This window comes from Pholcus phalangioides, unplaced genomic scaffold (genome assembly GCF_987345545.1).
Source record: "Pholcus phalangioides strain wild (caught in Gottingen) unplaced genomic scaffold, Ppha-v1.0 ptg000003l_1, whole genome shotgun sequence".
NCBI lineage: Eukaryota > Metazoa > Arthropoda > Arachnida > Araneae > Pholcidae > Pholcus > Pholcus phalangioides.
Genome location: NW_028301596.1, coordinates 39,793,568 through 39,808,224, shown reverse-complemented (window position 1 = coordinate 39,808,224; position 14,657 = coordinate 39,793,568). Strand labels below are relative to the sequence as shown.

The following is a 14,657-nucleotide window of genomic DNA, read 5'->3' as shown; positions in this document are numbered from 1 at the left end:
TCGCGCCTTGTGAAAACCGCATAAACCCAAAAAAAAACAAAACAAAAAAAACAAAAACAAACAAACAATTCTAACTTGCTTATCAATTGGTAATCGTTACCGTCGCAGCAATAATCCAGTGGTGGTTATGCTAGAATTTGAGAGAGAGAAATGTTATATTTCCCAAAGAATATTGTCTGTATCCCGTTATTTTATTTAGCTCATGAAATGAAATTACCGATGATGGATTCTTTCTCATACACTTTCACAATTTTCGGGCGTCATTTGACTGCTGTATTTCTCACCCAGATACCCATGAGCGCTCTTTTCTTAACCCGATTTGGCTGCTGCCAACCACGAGACCCGGCGAATCCTTGACAGGGCGCCAATTTTTTTATTATTCATTTTCTTTCTATATTTTCTTTCCGTTCAAGCCAGAAACCATGCCACTAGAATCCTAGAACAGTCAGGTCGTTGATCTAAAACGTTGCTTTTCATAATACTAGTGGTATGTGTCTATTCATTTGTTTCCCCTCTTCTAGAAAGAAAGAGCCAACCACTATAGCAGTAATTTTCCAAGTGAAGTTGATCTGACCCTGTCCGTTTCTTGGTAGAATAGGAATGAAATTGTCATTACATTTGTTACATTTAGCACGGCATCCTTTTTAACCTCGTAGAATTCGAGCTTCTATATATACAGTACCAGACTATGGGATGTAATATACACGTTATCGGAACATTCGGAACGTACGAATGAGGAAAAGAACGGAATTCTCTTTTGAAAGTGAAGTTCTTGTGGATTTTCGTTTGTTTATTTTGTTTGCTCTTATAACGTTCCTCGAAAAAGAAAAGTTTATTGCTGGCCTTGAGAAGCGCCATAAGCGTTAAGTTTGAGTTCGCGCGCATGTGCTATTTTTCTGACTTCTCTTTAGCTCATTTAACTTAGCTTTCAAATACATTTCTTAATTCTTTGTGCTGGGAAGTTTCGGGATATTTGACACGTTTGAATAAAGAAATTACCTTTATTCCAGGTAAGGCATTTACCTATTATTACTTTTGGTTTTAAATAATTCAGATTTGTTTGTTAGCCCTTTGTTTTCATTGGTCAACCATCAATTGATTTATCAATTACTCAAGTCAGTTATCCAGTAATCGTAAAATTTGAGTATGAATTTCTGATTACGTGAGTCTGATTTCTCTCATTCAAGTTCATCGTATTTTTTGTCAAATAAAAGGGATGGCAATGTACACTGTGTATCATGAAAAAATTGACAGATTTTGAGTCTGAGAATTGACAGACGTTGTCGTATTGCACGAAGTAAGAGGATAATGATTTTAATTTCATGTCACAGTGCTGCCGAACAGGTCCTCAACCAACACCTATAGCAGAAAGCCTCTGCACGAAGCTTTGATGTCACTGAAGTCGTCCATTTCATCTGCAGCCATTGGATATAGCGGGCCAACGTATGCGAAATCTTTACCTTTTTTTTGCAGTTACATCCAATGACCATTTCGCTGCGTCTTTCTGATATAGGTGTTGGCTTAGGGCACCGGACCGCTTATAAACAATTCTTACATTTCTAGCTACATTGTGAAAATTTAGCGCATCGTGATTGGCCGAAATGAGTGATGAACCATTACGTCACTCCTGGTGAAATTTTTGCTGGCGACGTTTAACAATATATGCATTTAATTGTGCTGGAATCCAACATTCACCGTTGGAGTAATGGTTAAAGTACAAGACTCATGTACCGAAGATTATGTGTTCGATTCGGTCTGAAACCCATCCAATTTTTTTTTCCATCTTTGCTGTCATTTATTTATTTACTAAAAAATGTTTCCACTTTTGTTTCTGATTTAATCAAATGCCGTTCACGTGTATAGAGAAGACAATAATAACGGCTCGCGAAACTGGGCCCAGCTATCATTTACTGATTCAATAAAAATGCTTTCCATTTTTCGTCAATGATTTTTGAAATTCAGTTTCGCTCAAAACTCGTGACGTGACGTCTTGTTAGCTTTTTTGCTCGCAGTAACCAATCAACGGTGTGCTAATGCTTCCTGTGTTACTAATGGCCGTATTCACCGACGGCTGTTAACATGCAAGCGCCTGCTAAAACGATGGTTATTTGGAAATTAATATAATTTCTTTATTCCGTTCAAAATGGAATTCTTTTAAGAAGCTAATTTTTTTCTCAACTATCAATATAACTACCGCCCAATATAAAGTTCGTTGCCGTGGAACGATGAGTGTAGTTATAACGTGCGTCGATTGTATGTACCGTACTACACTGCGTTGTGCGGTGCTAATTATTTTTAAACAAATTATTAATATTGCGATTGTAAGATTACGACTCTCCGTTACTTAATACGTATTTATTTTTTCCGCTAAAATAGGTTACCGCATCAGTTTCATTCTGTAGTGACCCTGGGGGTAGCTGGCTCAAGATAAGGAATCTTCATGTTGTAATTTTGGGAATGAATTAAACTCTAATAAGTCGAAATATAAATGCTCTTCATAGAATGAAAGTGTAAACTTCTAAAGCGTTTGATGCTAGATCGCGTGGGTAGTCTGGCTTGTGTTGCATTAGTGAATTTATCAGTCAGCCACAAACACCCGAGAGCGTTGACCTTCATTTCTATGAGCGATATGACTGACTAGTGCATAATGAAGACGGGGGAAAAAGATGAAATGAAGCTGGATTAGTCACACAACATATTACAGTGCATTCACATCGCATAAACAGCGAGGTTAATATATACACAGTATAAATTTCGGACTGACGAAATGTTTCAATTCTTTCTTTTCTTATGGTGTGTTTGTTCTTTAAAAATTGTAATAATTTCTAAATTGTATCAAAGGGTCAGTAATTGTATTTTCGATCACATTGAATTTTGGATTCCAAGAGGCGCCAAATTTATCAAAACTTCTGAAATTTTTTATTGCTTTAATTATATGTCCCTTTTCAGTTTTATCTGCTGTGTTACAGAATGACGAGAAAATATAGGATCAGTGTTTCAGTTTGGAAATCGGAACAGAGTTGCGTTGTTTAGATGGAAGCTAAAATAGGTTACCGCATCAGTTCCATTCGTTTCATTCTGTAGTGACCCTGCATATTTTATGAACGAAATGGGCTAATTACCGTACATTCGCTGCTGTGGCATAGCGGATCTTCGATCACGGCAAACCTTCAGGCCGTGAAAGTACCATTTTAACCGGTTGACGTTGATTGTGAATACATAATTTGACTCTCTTAAGTTATCTATTTCTGTGAAATTACCTTTACGTAATTTTTTCGTTTGCCCTCGATCTGTATAATTAGATAAATGGATTCCAGTGATGAAGCTTGCAATTGAAACTTTTTTGTGAAAGTTTGTTCGAGTGGAAAAGCCAATTAATAGCCTCCAGTCAGATTCAATGATCATGAAAATCATATTGCATTGGTTTTTTTCTTCTGTGTTCAAGAGTTTCGTTTCACTGAATCGTTACGAATCCTGATTCACAGTTTATCGTTTTGGATGAGTTATGATGAAATTTCATAGTTGTCCTTGGGAAAGTACTAGTTCAATGCCTGATAGATAATGACAAAAATTCACCTTTTCATTTTTTTAGTGATAGACCTACGTATTTTTTTTATTCTGCCTCTCCCCCAAGATTCAAAATAGAAAGATTGATGACAACGATATTTTTTCCTGAATGAGTGAAAAAAAAACACATTGTTCGGAGTTTTCATGACTGCTGTTAGGTGCAGTACATGGGATTTCTGAGCTATGAGTGATGATTTGTCAAACTGTAATGTTGCGACGTTCTCGCTTGTTGCAGAGACCACCTTGTAACATCAGTTGAATGTGAAACGTGAGGAAATGATTTTTTCATACAATGTCCAATAGCTCTATAATTGTTCTAATATGCGCGTCTATGAAAATTTCAATGGCCGGTTGAAATTAGTCATCAGTTCTAACTTTTCATGAATATGTTTCTGTGAAAATCCCAGCTATTGCCCTATAATACGTTGTTTAACCTGTGTTATGTATACACGCGAATAAATAGTTGTGTGAATTTTTAAATTCAAAATGGAATATATTTTTCATACTGACATTATTTGTGAAATATACCAAGCATAAAAGAGGGGCAAATATAAACTGTATGCTTTGTCGTCCATGTCATCTTCAGTCGTGAGTCGTTGCGTAACGGGTTGTGTGAATCGCTTGAAGTCGAGCAACTGCGATGAGTGTACCGTTCCGTTTTTTGCGAAATCAATGCGCTTCGGTGCGTTTCGTCGCCGATCCGTATTATCATTTAGTTGGTAACTCGCATTGAGTGCACAGCCTCCATCATGTTGAATAGCTGTAATGAAAGGCCTGATTTCCATTGGTAAGTCAAGATTTATACTCTCAAGAAAGACTTAAATTCTAGTTAGTATACAGGGTTTTGCTTGTTCATTTAGCATATTTGGATTTTTCGCTTTCCCATAGTGTGAGATATCAACTATTCTGAAAAAGTAATTAAAAAAAAAAATTTTTTTTTCCCTTAGGAGAACGATATATTTCAGTAAAATCTCGAGATAACGATGCTCTGCGGACCAAGACAAAATACCGTTGAGAGATTTTCGTAATTGATAGCAGCAGTTTAACATTAGACTATTATGCATTTTCAAACAAGACTTCAATATATATCGTTGTAGAGGGATTTATCGTTATATCAACTATTATTGTAGCGAGGTTTCACCATCCGAATTTTATGTGATCAATAGCGTTTTTCAACTTGATAAAAGAATGAAACATGATTTCTGTAACGTAGGGCTCCTTCAGAAGCCGGTTCTGTCATCAGTAGCTATAAATATTATTCGAGGACCTTTGGCCTGAATCTCCAAGAAATTTTATAACCATAGCGTAACGTGCTGTGTTATGAAAGAATATTTTAAGTTGAGGAATGTGGACTTTCACGGCCTACATCATCTTCCGGGTTACAGACCCGTGGTCAAAATGAAAATTTTCCAATTATTTCGTCTACATCAGTGGTTCTAAACCCTTGGAAGCCCGCTGCCTTGTTGATTTCTTTTTGTGAGTGGAAGCCCCGGCCATAAACACAACTAATGGGGAAAAAATGGGGTAACGGCAAATTACTCAAGGCCGGTTTTATTGATGTCAGAGCCCGTTTCTGGGCCGCGGCCCGGCGGTTGAGAATCACTGGTCTACATTTCCAGTAGCGGTGAAGTGATTATGGATTATGCCGAGGAGATTACTCGTCACCACCGAATATGTCTATCGTAGATGTAGACGTAATGTTTGGAAAAATTCTTTGGACCACGGTTCTATAGCCCGGAAGCTTCTTGGTTATCTTGAATTATTTTCTCTGATGTTGTAAAAAAAGTTATGGTAAAAGTGTTAATACTTCCCCCAATTCCCTTTTGACTCATCAATCTCTAGCTTGTGCGAAAATTATTTGAATCATTTTGTACAGCTCTTTCGTTTGGTTAGGGAAGTTGATGTTTATTCATGGCTCTCCTCCTCTCGATCTCACAGTAGCAGAGATTTTTCATTCCTATCTCCCGCACATGAAATGCTTCAAACCGCTATTGCTATTTCTAGCTTTGTTGAAGAGAGAGTGAAAATAGGTAGTCTCTGCTTTATTATGTTTATGGGAGCTTCAACATCTGCCCATTCAAAAGGGATGATTGGATGTTGCCTGTGAAGGGCACTCGCAGTCCGCCTGGCGACCACTGAAAGAGAAGGGGACATGAGTTCGCACTGGCTTTCATCCTTCATTTTGCTGAGTTATGTACAGCAGAACTCGCCACAAACCCTTTGTGTGATTATATAGAAACTTTTTTTTACTGTGTGCTTTTTTGCAAAGCTGCTTTGCTTTTACGAAATTTTCTTTTAGTTCGTCAGAAGCTGGTTTTTCCAAGGTTTTCAAGTATATTGATACATTGTAAGTGATCTCCGTTAAATTTTTTGAAATTGTAAAACGTAGGTTTTGCAACTTTTTGGTGAATCGTTTAGTATTCGCATTTGAAACATTAATCGTGTTCTTTTAGTTTGCTGCTACGAATAACTAGAAGTACATATCAGTATTTTGTTTTTTTCTTTGTGAGGAGATTGTGCGAAGAAAACGCACTTGAAACGTTTTCGGTTTATAATTTACATTGTTAGTAATTGATATATTATGGTTGTTGAGAAATCTTTTTTATGGGATTTCATTTTTATAGGTGTTTTGTAGATAATTGTCATCGTAAAAATACGTTTTTCCGTGGCTAGTTGTGTGCTTGTCTTGAAGATACCGGTTCGTTTCTGAGAGAGGAACAGGATATATTTTTTCCCCCTCCCACAGATATCTCTATACCTCTATTCCATCATTTTTTTTGTTTTTTTTTCCTCAAAGATAAATCTCCCGCCAAGATTGAACAGACTGTCTTCTGACGTCAGGGTATGGAAATCCGCCTCTTCCCTTTGCAGGAGAGCTAGGGAGGAGGAAAAACATGTTGCCTACTTGGCAAAAAAAAAGGAATTGTATGTGCCAGGGAGTGTAGCGTACGTTTGTATAGTGCTATTATTCAGCTGCTACGTGCTAGCCGGTCTTTTTCATAAACATTCCCGCCAAAACGTTGAAAAGTGAGCTTAGGATACTGCTGTATATTGGTTGCTGAGATTATTTGTTCATTCTTATGATCAATGTCGTTTTTCCTGGTGAACATTGTTGATTAGGATTGTAAGTGCTTATTTTGTTTATTTTATTTTGTGGCACTTGTCTTTTAAAGTAGGCACTTGCTCAGTTATGGGGAAAAATGCAGTATCCCGTTTTTAAACCCTGACAAGATTTTTTGTGCTTTTATGCCTTGATTTTTTCCCCCTCTTTTGTCTGTATTGCTTTGATTCCTGATGGGCCGCATGTTTATATGCAGCTATATGTTGCATGTGGTATCGTGGTTATGATTTTTTTCCCTCCAAAATTTATATTGCTTGAGCGATTAAATTTTTCATTAGGAACCAGTGCAAACATAACTGAATGACAACTTTGAAAAAAAAATACAACTTACATTACAATTTTTAAGGTTTTAATTTACGAGTGCTTTGAGTATAAGACAGATTTGTGCCCCTTTCAACATCGTATTGAAGTCATGCCCCCCCCCCAAATGTGAGGAAGGCCTTGGCCTTGTGTGTTTTTTTTTTCATACTGCAATTGTTAACAATCAATATAGGAGGCCCACTAATAGTCTTGTTCCGAGAGCCATATAGGATCCTTTCTGCCTAAGTAAAGGGGGGGGGCAGTGCCGTCTCAATGCGTGAGCCTACCCGTTCATCAAGAGAAGAGGGGCCTCACAAAAGTGAGATTTTGTTGAAATTTTCTATAATTTACCTGGTAGGGCCTCGGAAAAACTAGTTGGCCCGGGAGCCCATGTGCATGCACTCATTTGAGTCCCATATTTTCAAATGTCTACTTCAGAAACATTGATTGTCTCGTCAGTCGAGTGTTTTGTTAAGAAAGATGGATTACAATTACTTATGATGACTGATGAGGCTGTTGAACTTTTTTTCTGGTACAAAACACTTCTTATTTCTGCGTTGATGGATTTTACCGTCACGAACTATTAGATTTACACTATTTACATTGTTTTGCCGCTGAGGAAGATGTCACCACGTGTAATGCAAAGAATGCGTTCACGAAGAATTGGTGGGGGGGGGGGGGAGGATCTCATTGCGTTCTTTTTTCCAATTCATTTTACTGGGAATTGAAACTCGTGCTTTCGCCTTACACGACCGATGCCTCGGATTTACAAGATTCTGCTTCTCTCACGCTTTTTCTTATTCTTCTATACGTCCTGTAAGCGATTGCATTTATTATCAGCTGGTCTTGTCAGTCGAATTGGGAGCATCACACACTAAGAATTTAAAAAAAGTTTTCGCCCGAGGAGGGGGGGGGGGTGAGAAAACCGTAGTCATGCACTCCGATCACGTTCCAGCAACTGATGTAAAGGATGTAGGGGTGAAAACGAGCACTGGAATAATTCCCTTTTGATCTACCTTCACTTTCTTAAAGAGGTGTATAGACCTCTTCCCTATTTTTCTTCAGTAATTGATTTAGACTTGATCGAAAATATTGGTAGGCTTACGTTGCTAACGTTCTTGCAGATTATGTTAATGACATATATTGCTCACATTCTTTTCTTATAAAAGCAACTTCAGACACACACAAAGAAAATAATTACATTGTTCTTTATTTATTTGGTAACAAAAACTAATTACCTTTGTAGCTTCCAAGTTTCTGTGTCACACCTCCAATTTTTTGTACTTTATGTAATATATTTTCTATAAATTTCAGTTTAGTGTGGTAATGTGTCTGTTGTGGGAAGAGATTAAAATTTGACTATACCAAGATTAGCAAGGCGTTAATACGTTTCTTGGGCAAATAAAATCTTGGCTTTTGAAAATTATGTGCAACATATATTTTTTCTACTTAGATATTAAGTAATTAACTAATGTAATTCAACATACTTATCGAATAGGTTATGACACTTGAGTATTTCGTTGAATACCTTTCCTTCTTTTCATGATGGAACATAAATGAAAATAATTACTCAATATATTTACTCTGTTAATTTTTTTCTTTAGATTCTTCAAAAGGAGATAGAAGCCAAAGGGAAATATGTTTCTGGACTTCTGAAGCTTTGTGAACACCTTGATGAAAATGATTCAGATGGACAACATTCGCCTTTGAGGTGGGATCCTGAGCGGATAAGACGAGTTGCCGATAACCTGCAACATCATTGGCATTCTATATGGTTACAGTCGTTGGAATGTCAGTATGTTGTGCAGACGCTGATAAACCAAATCGAAACTGTAAGTTTTGATTGATATGCTGGGTTAGCATAAATAAACCAGATTTTAAAAATTTAAAATTTCAAGACTTACTCATAGTATATCAGTGATACATAAAAATAAAGAACATTCAGAGTTTTTTTCAGTTGCAAATGTTTGATGTGTGAACCTTTTGTAACATGACAAACATCTAATCTGTAATCAAGTTCATTCTGCACATTTTGTAGTTTTACACTTACTGCAATTCTGATACGTTCTTTAAGTTCACTGTTTATGAACTACCGTGGCAGAAAACACTCAATAAACTTAAAGAACTCGTCAGAACCATCAAAAGTGGAGAAACAAAAGAATCAAGAACCATTAACCATGCAAAACTGCAAAGTGTGTGGAATAAACTTGATTACAGATTAGATGTTTATCCTGTTATGTGAAATGTTCACACATCAAACATTTGTAACCAGAAAGAAACCTTGGAATGTTTTTCTTTATTTACATGTATCATTGATTATATTATGTGTAATAGTTTTGACAATATATAAATTTTTTAAATCCGGTCATTCATTTATGCTAACCCTGTACTTTGATATTACTTGGATTAACATTGCTCAGGTGAACTTGTACCATTTCAATTGATTTTGTATTTAACAGGAAAATTCTGTCATCTTCAACTTTTGCTTCCAATGTAGAAGACAGATGACAGCACTTTTGAGCACAAAACACAAGTCTGACATCATAAATTAATCAAAGCCACACACATACACAAAACTCTGGCATGCACCAATTTATTAGAAATTCCCTAGAGGATTACAGTATATTTCAGGCTAAAAAAATATCATCTCTTTTCCCTAGAGGATTGTTTATTAGGTTCACATACAATGCAGCAGTAAGTCTTTGAATGAAGTCTATTCAACTTTTGAGCTAAGAACATGCTCAGAGCAATTACTTCAAGCAAAAGAATATTGCAACAATGCAATATTTCTGATGGAACACAATTGTTAATAAATTGCAAGTTCAGTAATTGAAGACTGGAATTAAAAATAAGAAAAGGCTGTAAGTGCTATTTTTTTCAAAAATAATGCAAGTTCCAATGCCAATGCAGTGGGATAAGGCTGAAAGTTCCCTGACAATTGGTTAGTTTGTTGTAGTTCCCACTAAGTTGCACTTGATGTATCTTCCAATACATTGGTTTTAGGGATGGGACAAATATATATAGTAATTTGGCCGAATATCAATCTCCTTAAAATTCATCATAATTGTAAATAAAATTGGTGTTTTTAATTGAAAATAAAACTATTGGTAATTTCAAATAATTGATAACAAAAAATTCATAATCTAAATTCAATTTTAATTATTCAATTTTACTTATGGAATTTATTTAAATATTAAAAAACTGGTAATTGAAAGATTTTTAGTGTCATGATATTCACAATCAAATTTAATGATATATTTTATTTTAATATTACTTACAGAATAAATTTATTTTTCAACACTTGTTACCATTTTTACATCTAATTAAGAAAATGTCGACCATTATTTACTGTGAGTCAGGGTTGGTAAAAAAACCGGTTTTTTTGAAAAAAACCAAAAACCAGTTTTTTTTTGGTTTAAACCGGTTTTTTTGTTTTAAATAGTATTAACATTAAAAACAATGAAATTTCTGAAAAATAATTCAAACTTCCAATAATTAACTAAAATAAAATGTTTATTAATGTAATTAACACTATTCCCAAGCTAATTAATCAATAAATATTTATTACATTTTAACAAAAACAAACTTTTGCAATTTAATTATTTTTTGCTTAACTCAATGGATTACTGTGTGTTTGAAAATTCTTTTAATGTTATTATTAATCATATAATATATAAAGGTTTTTCTCCAGTTACTTTCAGTATGCTTAATTAGGAAGCTATTTTGCAAAAAGTAATAAAAATTAGGTGAATATAATGTATTTAATGAAGCATAAATAATGCAGATCAATTAGCAATGATTTACGATATACAGGGTGATTATAACTAAGGTTCTGATTTCAAAACACTGTAAAAAAAGAACAATTGTCAGAATGACTTGAAAACTGACATGAATATTCCTGAAAAAAATGAAATTTTATTTGGTAAAGGGGGGAAAAATACTAAAAAATGTAAAATTAATGACATCATCCAACACCAACACTTGGGAAATTTGCTTGCAGAATAGAAACGATAGCCAGTCATGGCAAAATAATAACTTAATTATGGCATTACATGATTTCATAATTCATGGAAACATCACGAAAAACGAATTAATTGAGCAAATAACTACAACTTACTTAAGAAATGTTAAATATGTTGTCCACCGCGTGTTCTGGCTATGAGGTTGAAAGCACAAAAATTCTTGTTCAACAACAGAATCGGAATATGCCATGGTCATAATGTAGATGTGCTTGCAATTCAGCTTTATTAAACCAAATGCCCCCCCCCCCCCCGTTAATATTCCTGAGGAACTTCTAACATATAGGGAATGTGCTGGAGATTGCAATTCACCAAAGTTTGCAATCTGACCACACTGTTTATAACATTTTGAGGTACCCCCCCCCCCCCCCACAGCCAGAAGTTGCAAGGGTTAAGGTGCATCCTGCACAAATTGGGTCTTCAGCAGCTGCTTTGCTGGTATTTCAATGTGCATTTGATATAAGTTCTATCCACATACTGATGCTGTGGAAGTGCCGAAATGATGTGGTTGCACGTATATAGATTATACTGCTGGCCAAGTACAGCATCATCTACTTGCACATTCTGCACTTTTTTCTTTTGCGAAAGAAACTTCCATTGCTTCAGGAGTATCCACGCAAATTTTCAAGTCATTCTGATCAGTACTTATTGTATAGTTTTGGAATCAAAACTTAAATTATAATCACCCTGTATATAGCTGATTATTTTTCATAAATCTGTTACTACTATACAGTATAACCTTGATTAACTGGACTTAACAGTGTGTGTGTGAAAGTATAAAAAAAACAACTATTGAATATTAAGACTGGGAGAAATACAGTAGGAGATGTGCTACTTCTTATGGGAAAGAAAATGAAAATGTATGTGAGGTAATGTAACAACTAGTACACTAGTCTTCCTCCTTTAAGGACAGCTGGTGTTTTTATTCAATTATGGAACCACCTGCCCCTAGCATGATGGTGTCACTACTGTAGCTGCTGCTTTGTGAAGGAAAAAAGAAACCTGTGAGATAATGCACCACTAAATTTAGATGTGTGATGCAATCCTTATTCATGAATTTGCTAAAGATAGAACATCAGAATGTAGCCAAAGGTTAGAAAATGTAGGAATGAGAAATTTTTGCTTTTATATATAACGTTAAATGACTAAGGTACTTCATATGAAAATATATATATTCTGGAAACTTTTATGAGACTTTTTGAAAAAAACCACTTATAAAATCTTATGTCATTTAAAGATATACCATCAGAATGTACCCCAAGGATATAAAATGTGGTAAAAATGAAACATTTTGGCTAATAATGAACCAATATGATATTTTTTAAGGAAAAAAATGATATTTAGGCAACTTTTATTTGATTTTTTGAAAAAAACCAAAGGTTTAAACCAACGTGGTTTAAACCAAACAACCCTGCTGTGAGTTAGAAATAATTTAAAGTCATAAAGATTTATGATTTATTTTCTTATTTTTTCCTCTTTGAATGTGCTTTGCCCCTTTTGTCTTTTTCATAAGCTCAATACGTTTCTTGTCTAGGTACATCCTTCAGTTAGTGAGCTTGTGTGATTTGCAGTATTTTATTTTAAGTTTCATGTTTTACTTATCCAAGAAATTCATCCTGACATAACCCTTTTCACAGAAAGAGATGAATACACCATGCAATAAAATGTAATGAGTAAATTTTTAATTTATGTTAAAAATTGCAATTAATATAATTTCTTAAACCTAGTTTGTCGTGCTTAGATTTACAGATATTCTACAAATACCTAAGCATTATTTGGCTGAACTGAATATTCTGCAAAAGAGCCAAATAGTAGCCAGATATTCGTCCCATCTCTAATCAGTCTCCACTTCACATCCTGTTTTCCTCTGAATTTACATTTTGGCACTTACAGCCTCTATAAATTTTAGTCTTAGATTTTCTATGAAGATTCTATAAAGCAAAAGAAAAAATATTTTACTGTAGTTTTTTATATCGTGTAATGAGATATCATAAGAATAACTGAGAAAATGTTCTTATTTCAGGGAACGTCTGAAACAAAATTGGATAGCAGCTTTAATGAAGAACCCCTAAAGAAGTTCCCACGACTCAGTAATGATTGGGATGATTCTTTGTTATGTAGTAATGACCCTCTTATTGACATGAGTACTAGGTCAGATGAAGAGATATTTTCAGAAGATTCCGTTGTGAATAAAACTAGCAAACTGTTACAGAAGACTCCAGTTTTAGCTCTTGTTAAAGAAGGCAGAAGCCCAACAAATGACAAAGGCATTATGGTTGGAACTACAGGTATAACTGAGCTGAAAGCTGGGTGCAATGGAAACATCGGAAAGTTTGAAATATTGCAAGATGTAGGTTACTCCAGTGAAACTTCAGCCCATTTATCAAATGATGAGCAGGGAGACCTAACAAACATAGTTCTTTGTGACTGTGATATACATGCCAAACCTGTTACTGATCAATCAAAGGATCAATCTTTGTCTAGTCTTCCCAAAATAAACACAGATAGTACACAAAATTTATATCTATCCCCAGATAAATACCCTTCTATTCATTTGAAACGACATCTGTATTTTAGTGAAGAAAAACCGCTGACAGATTCCAAATTTACAAAAGCTGTGCCTGGATCATTTTACACAATGACATCTCTTGACCCAGAAGTCTCAGATGATGTGACCCAACACGAAATGTCAAGAAATACCCAGTCCCAGAAAATGGAATCCTCTGAAACACTCCTACCAGATGAGTTAAAAATCATTAGCCCTGCAACCAGCGTCAGTGAAGGCAATGAAAATTTAGATGAAGATCGTATATGCTCCAGTGATATCTCAAATAATGCTAATGTCTCAGACTCTCCTTGTAGTGTTCAGGCTTCGTCCAACTCTACCTTGAAACGATCAAAGAAAATGAAAAAAGCTGATACTACAAATGAAACAGCAGTTAATCAGAGTGAAAAGTCTAAGAGAACTGCCAGAGTTCGTGAATGGCTTGACAGTTGTGCATCAGAGAAATCATCCAAGTCTTGTCCAGAGAAAAACTGCTTGCCTGGTAAAGATGCCGTTGATAGCTCTTGTGATGCCAGTGGAGAATACACCACTGAATCCGATGGAGAAAAATCTGCTGCCACAGATGATGTAAATAATAGCTTATCCTTGTCACGATCATTTGCTGGTTCAGTTGAAACTGTAGTTCAAGTAGTAAGTGAAGAAGCAGTTACTAGCAGTTGTCAAATTGGGAGTTGTGGCCTTTCTCCAAATATACGATTGCGCAAGAAAAAGATGGATAGAAGAGACAGACCATGGAGTGTTATTGAAGGCAATCAAGTTTCTTCTCAGCCTCCTCGATTCACGCATTCAACTTCTGAAGGTGCTTTGAATGCTTTGACTTATAAGCAAGAAGAGAAAATTATACTAAGGTAACATAATTTTTTTGTCTTTGATATATTCTGGGTTTTTTTTTTTTTGATCAAAATAACTATTGATAGTTAAGAGCCGAAAGATCATACATAATTTTTATAACATGTACAAATTCTTGTATTGATAGTATGTTATACTAATTTTTGTTTTTAGGTATGTATATGTATAAAATATGTTATACTAAAACTATGTTAATGATTTAAATGTGTTTTGAAAAATTAAATATTTTCTGGCA

At 35.1% G+C, this 14,657-nt stretch overlaps 1 protein-coding gene across 1 annotated transcript in view; it reads left to right on the top strand.

Moving 5' to 3' along the window:
* Positions 1-4,278: 4,278 nt before the first annotated feature.
* Positions 4,279-14,657, top strand: part of LOC149088531 (uncharacterized) — a 43,776-nt gene continuing 33,397 nt past the window's right edge. Inside the window, exons 1-3 of the mRNA XM_089248059.1 lie at positions 4,279-4,354; positions 8,593-8,820; positions 13,031-14,421. Of these exons, the coding sequence (XP_089104185.1) occupies positions 13,148-14,421 (1,274 nt within the window). The 5' untranslated portion in view covers positions 4,279-4,354; positions 8,593-8,820; positions 13,031-13,147. The remainder of the gene's footprint in view (positions 4,355-8,592; positions 8,821-13,030; positions 14,422-14,657) is intronic.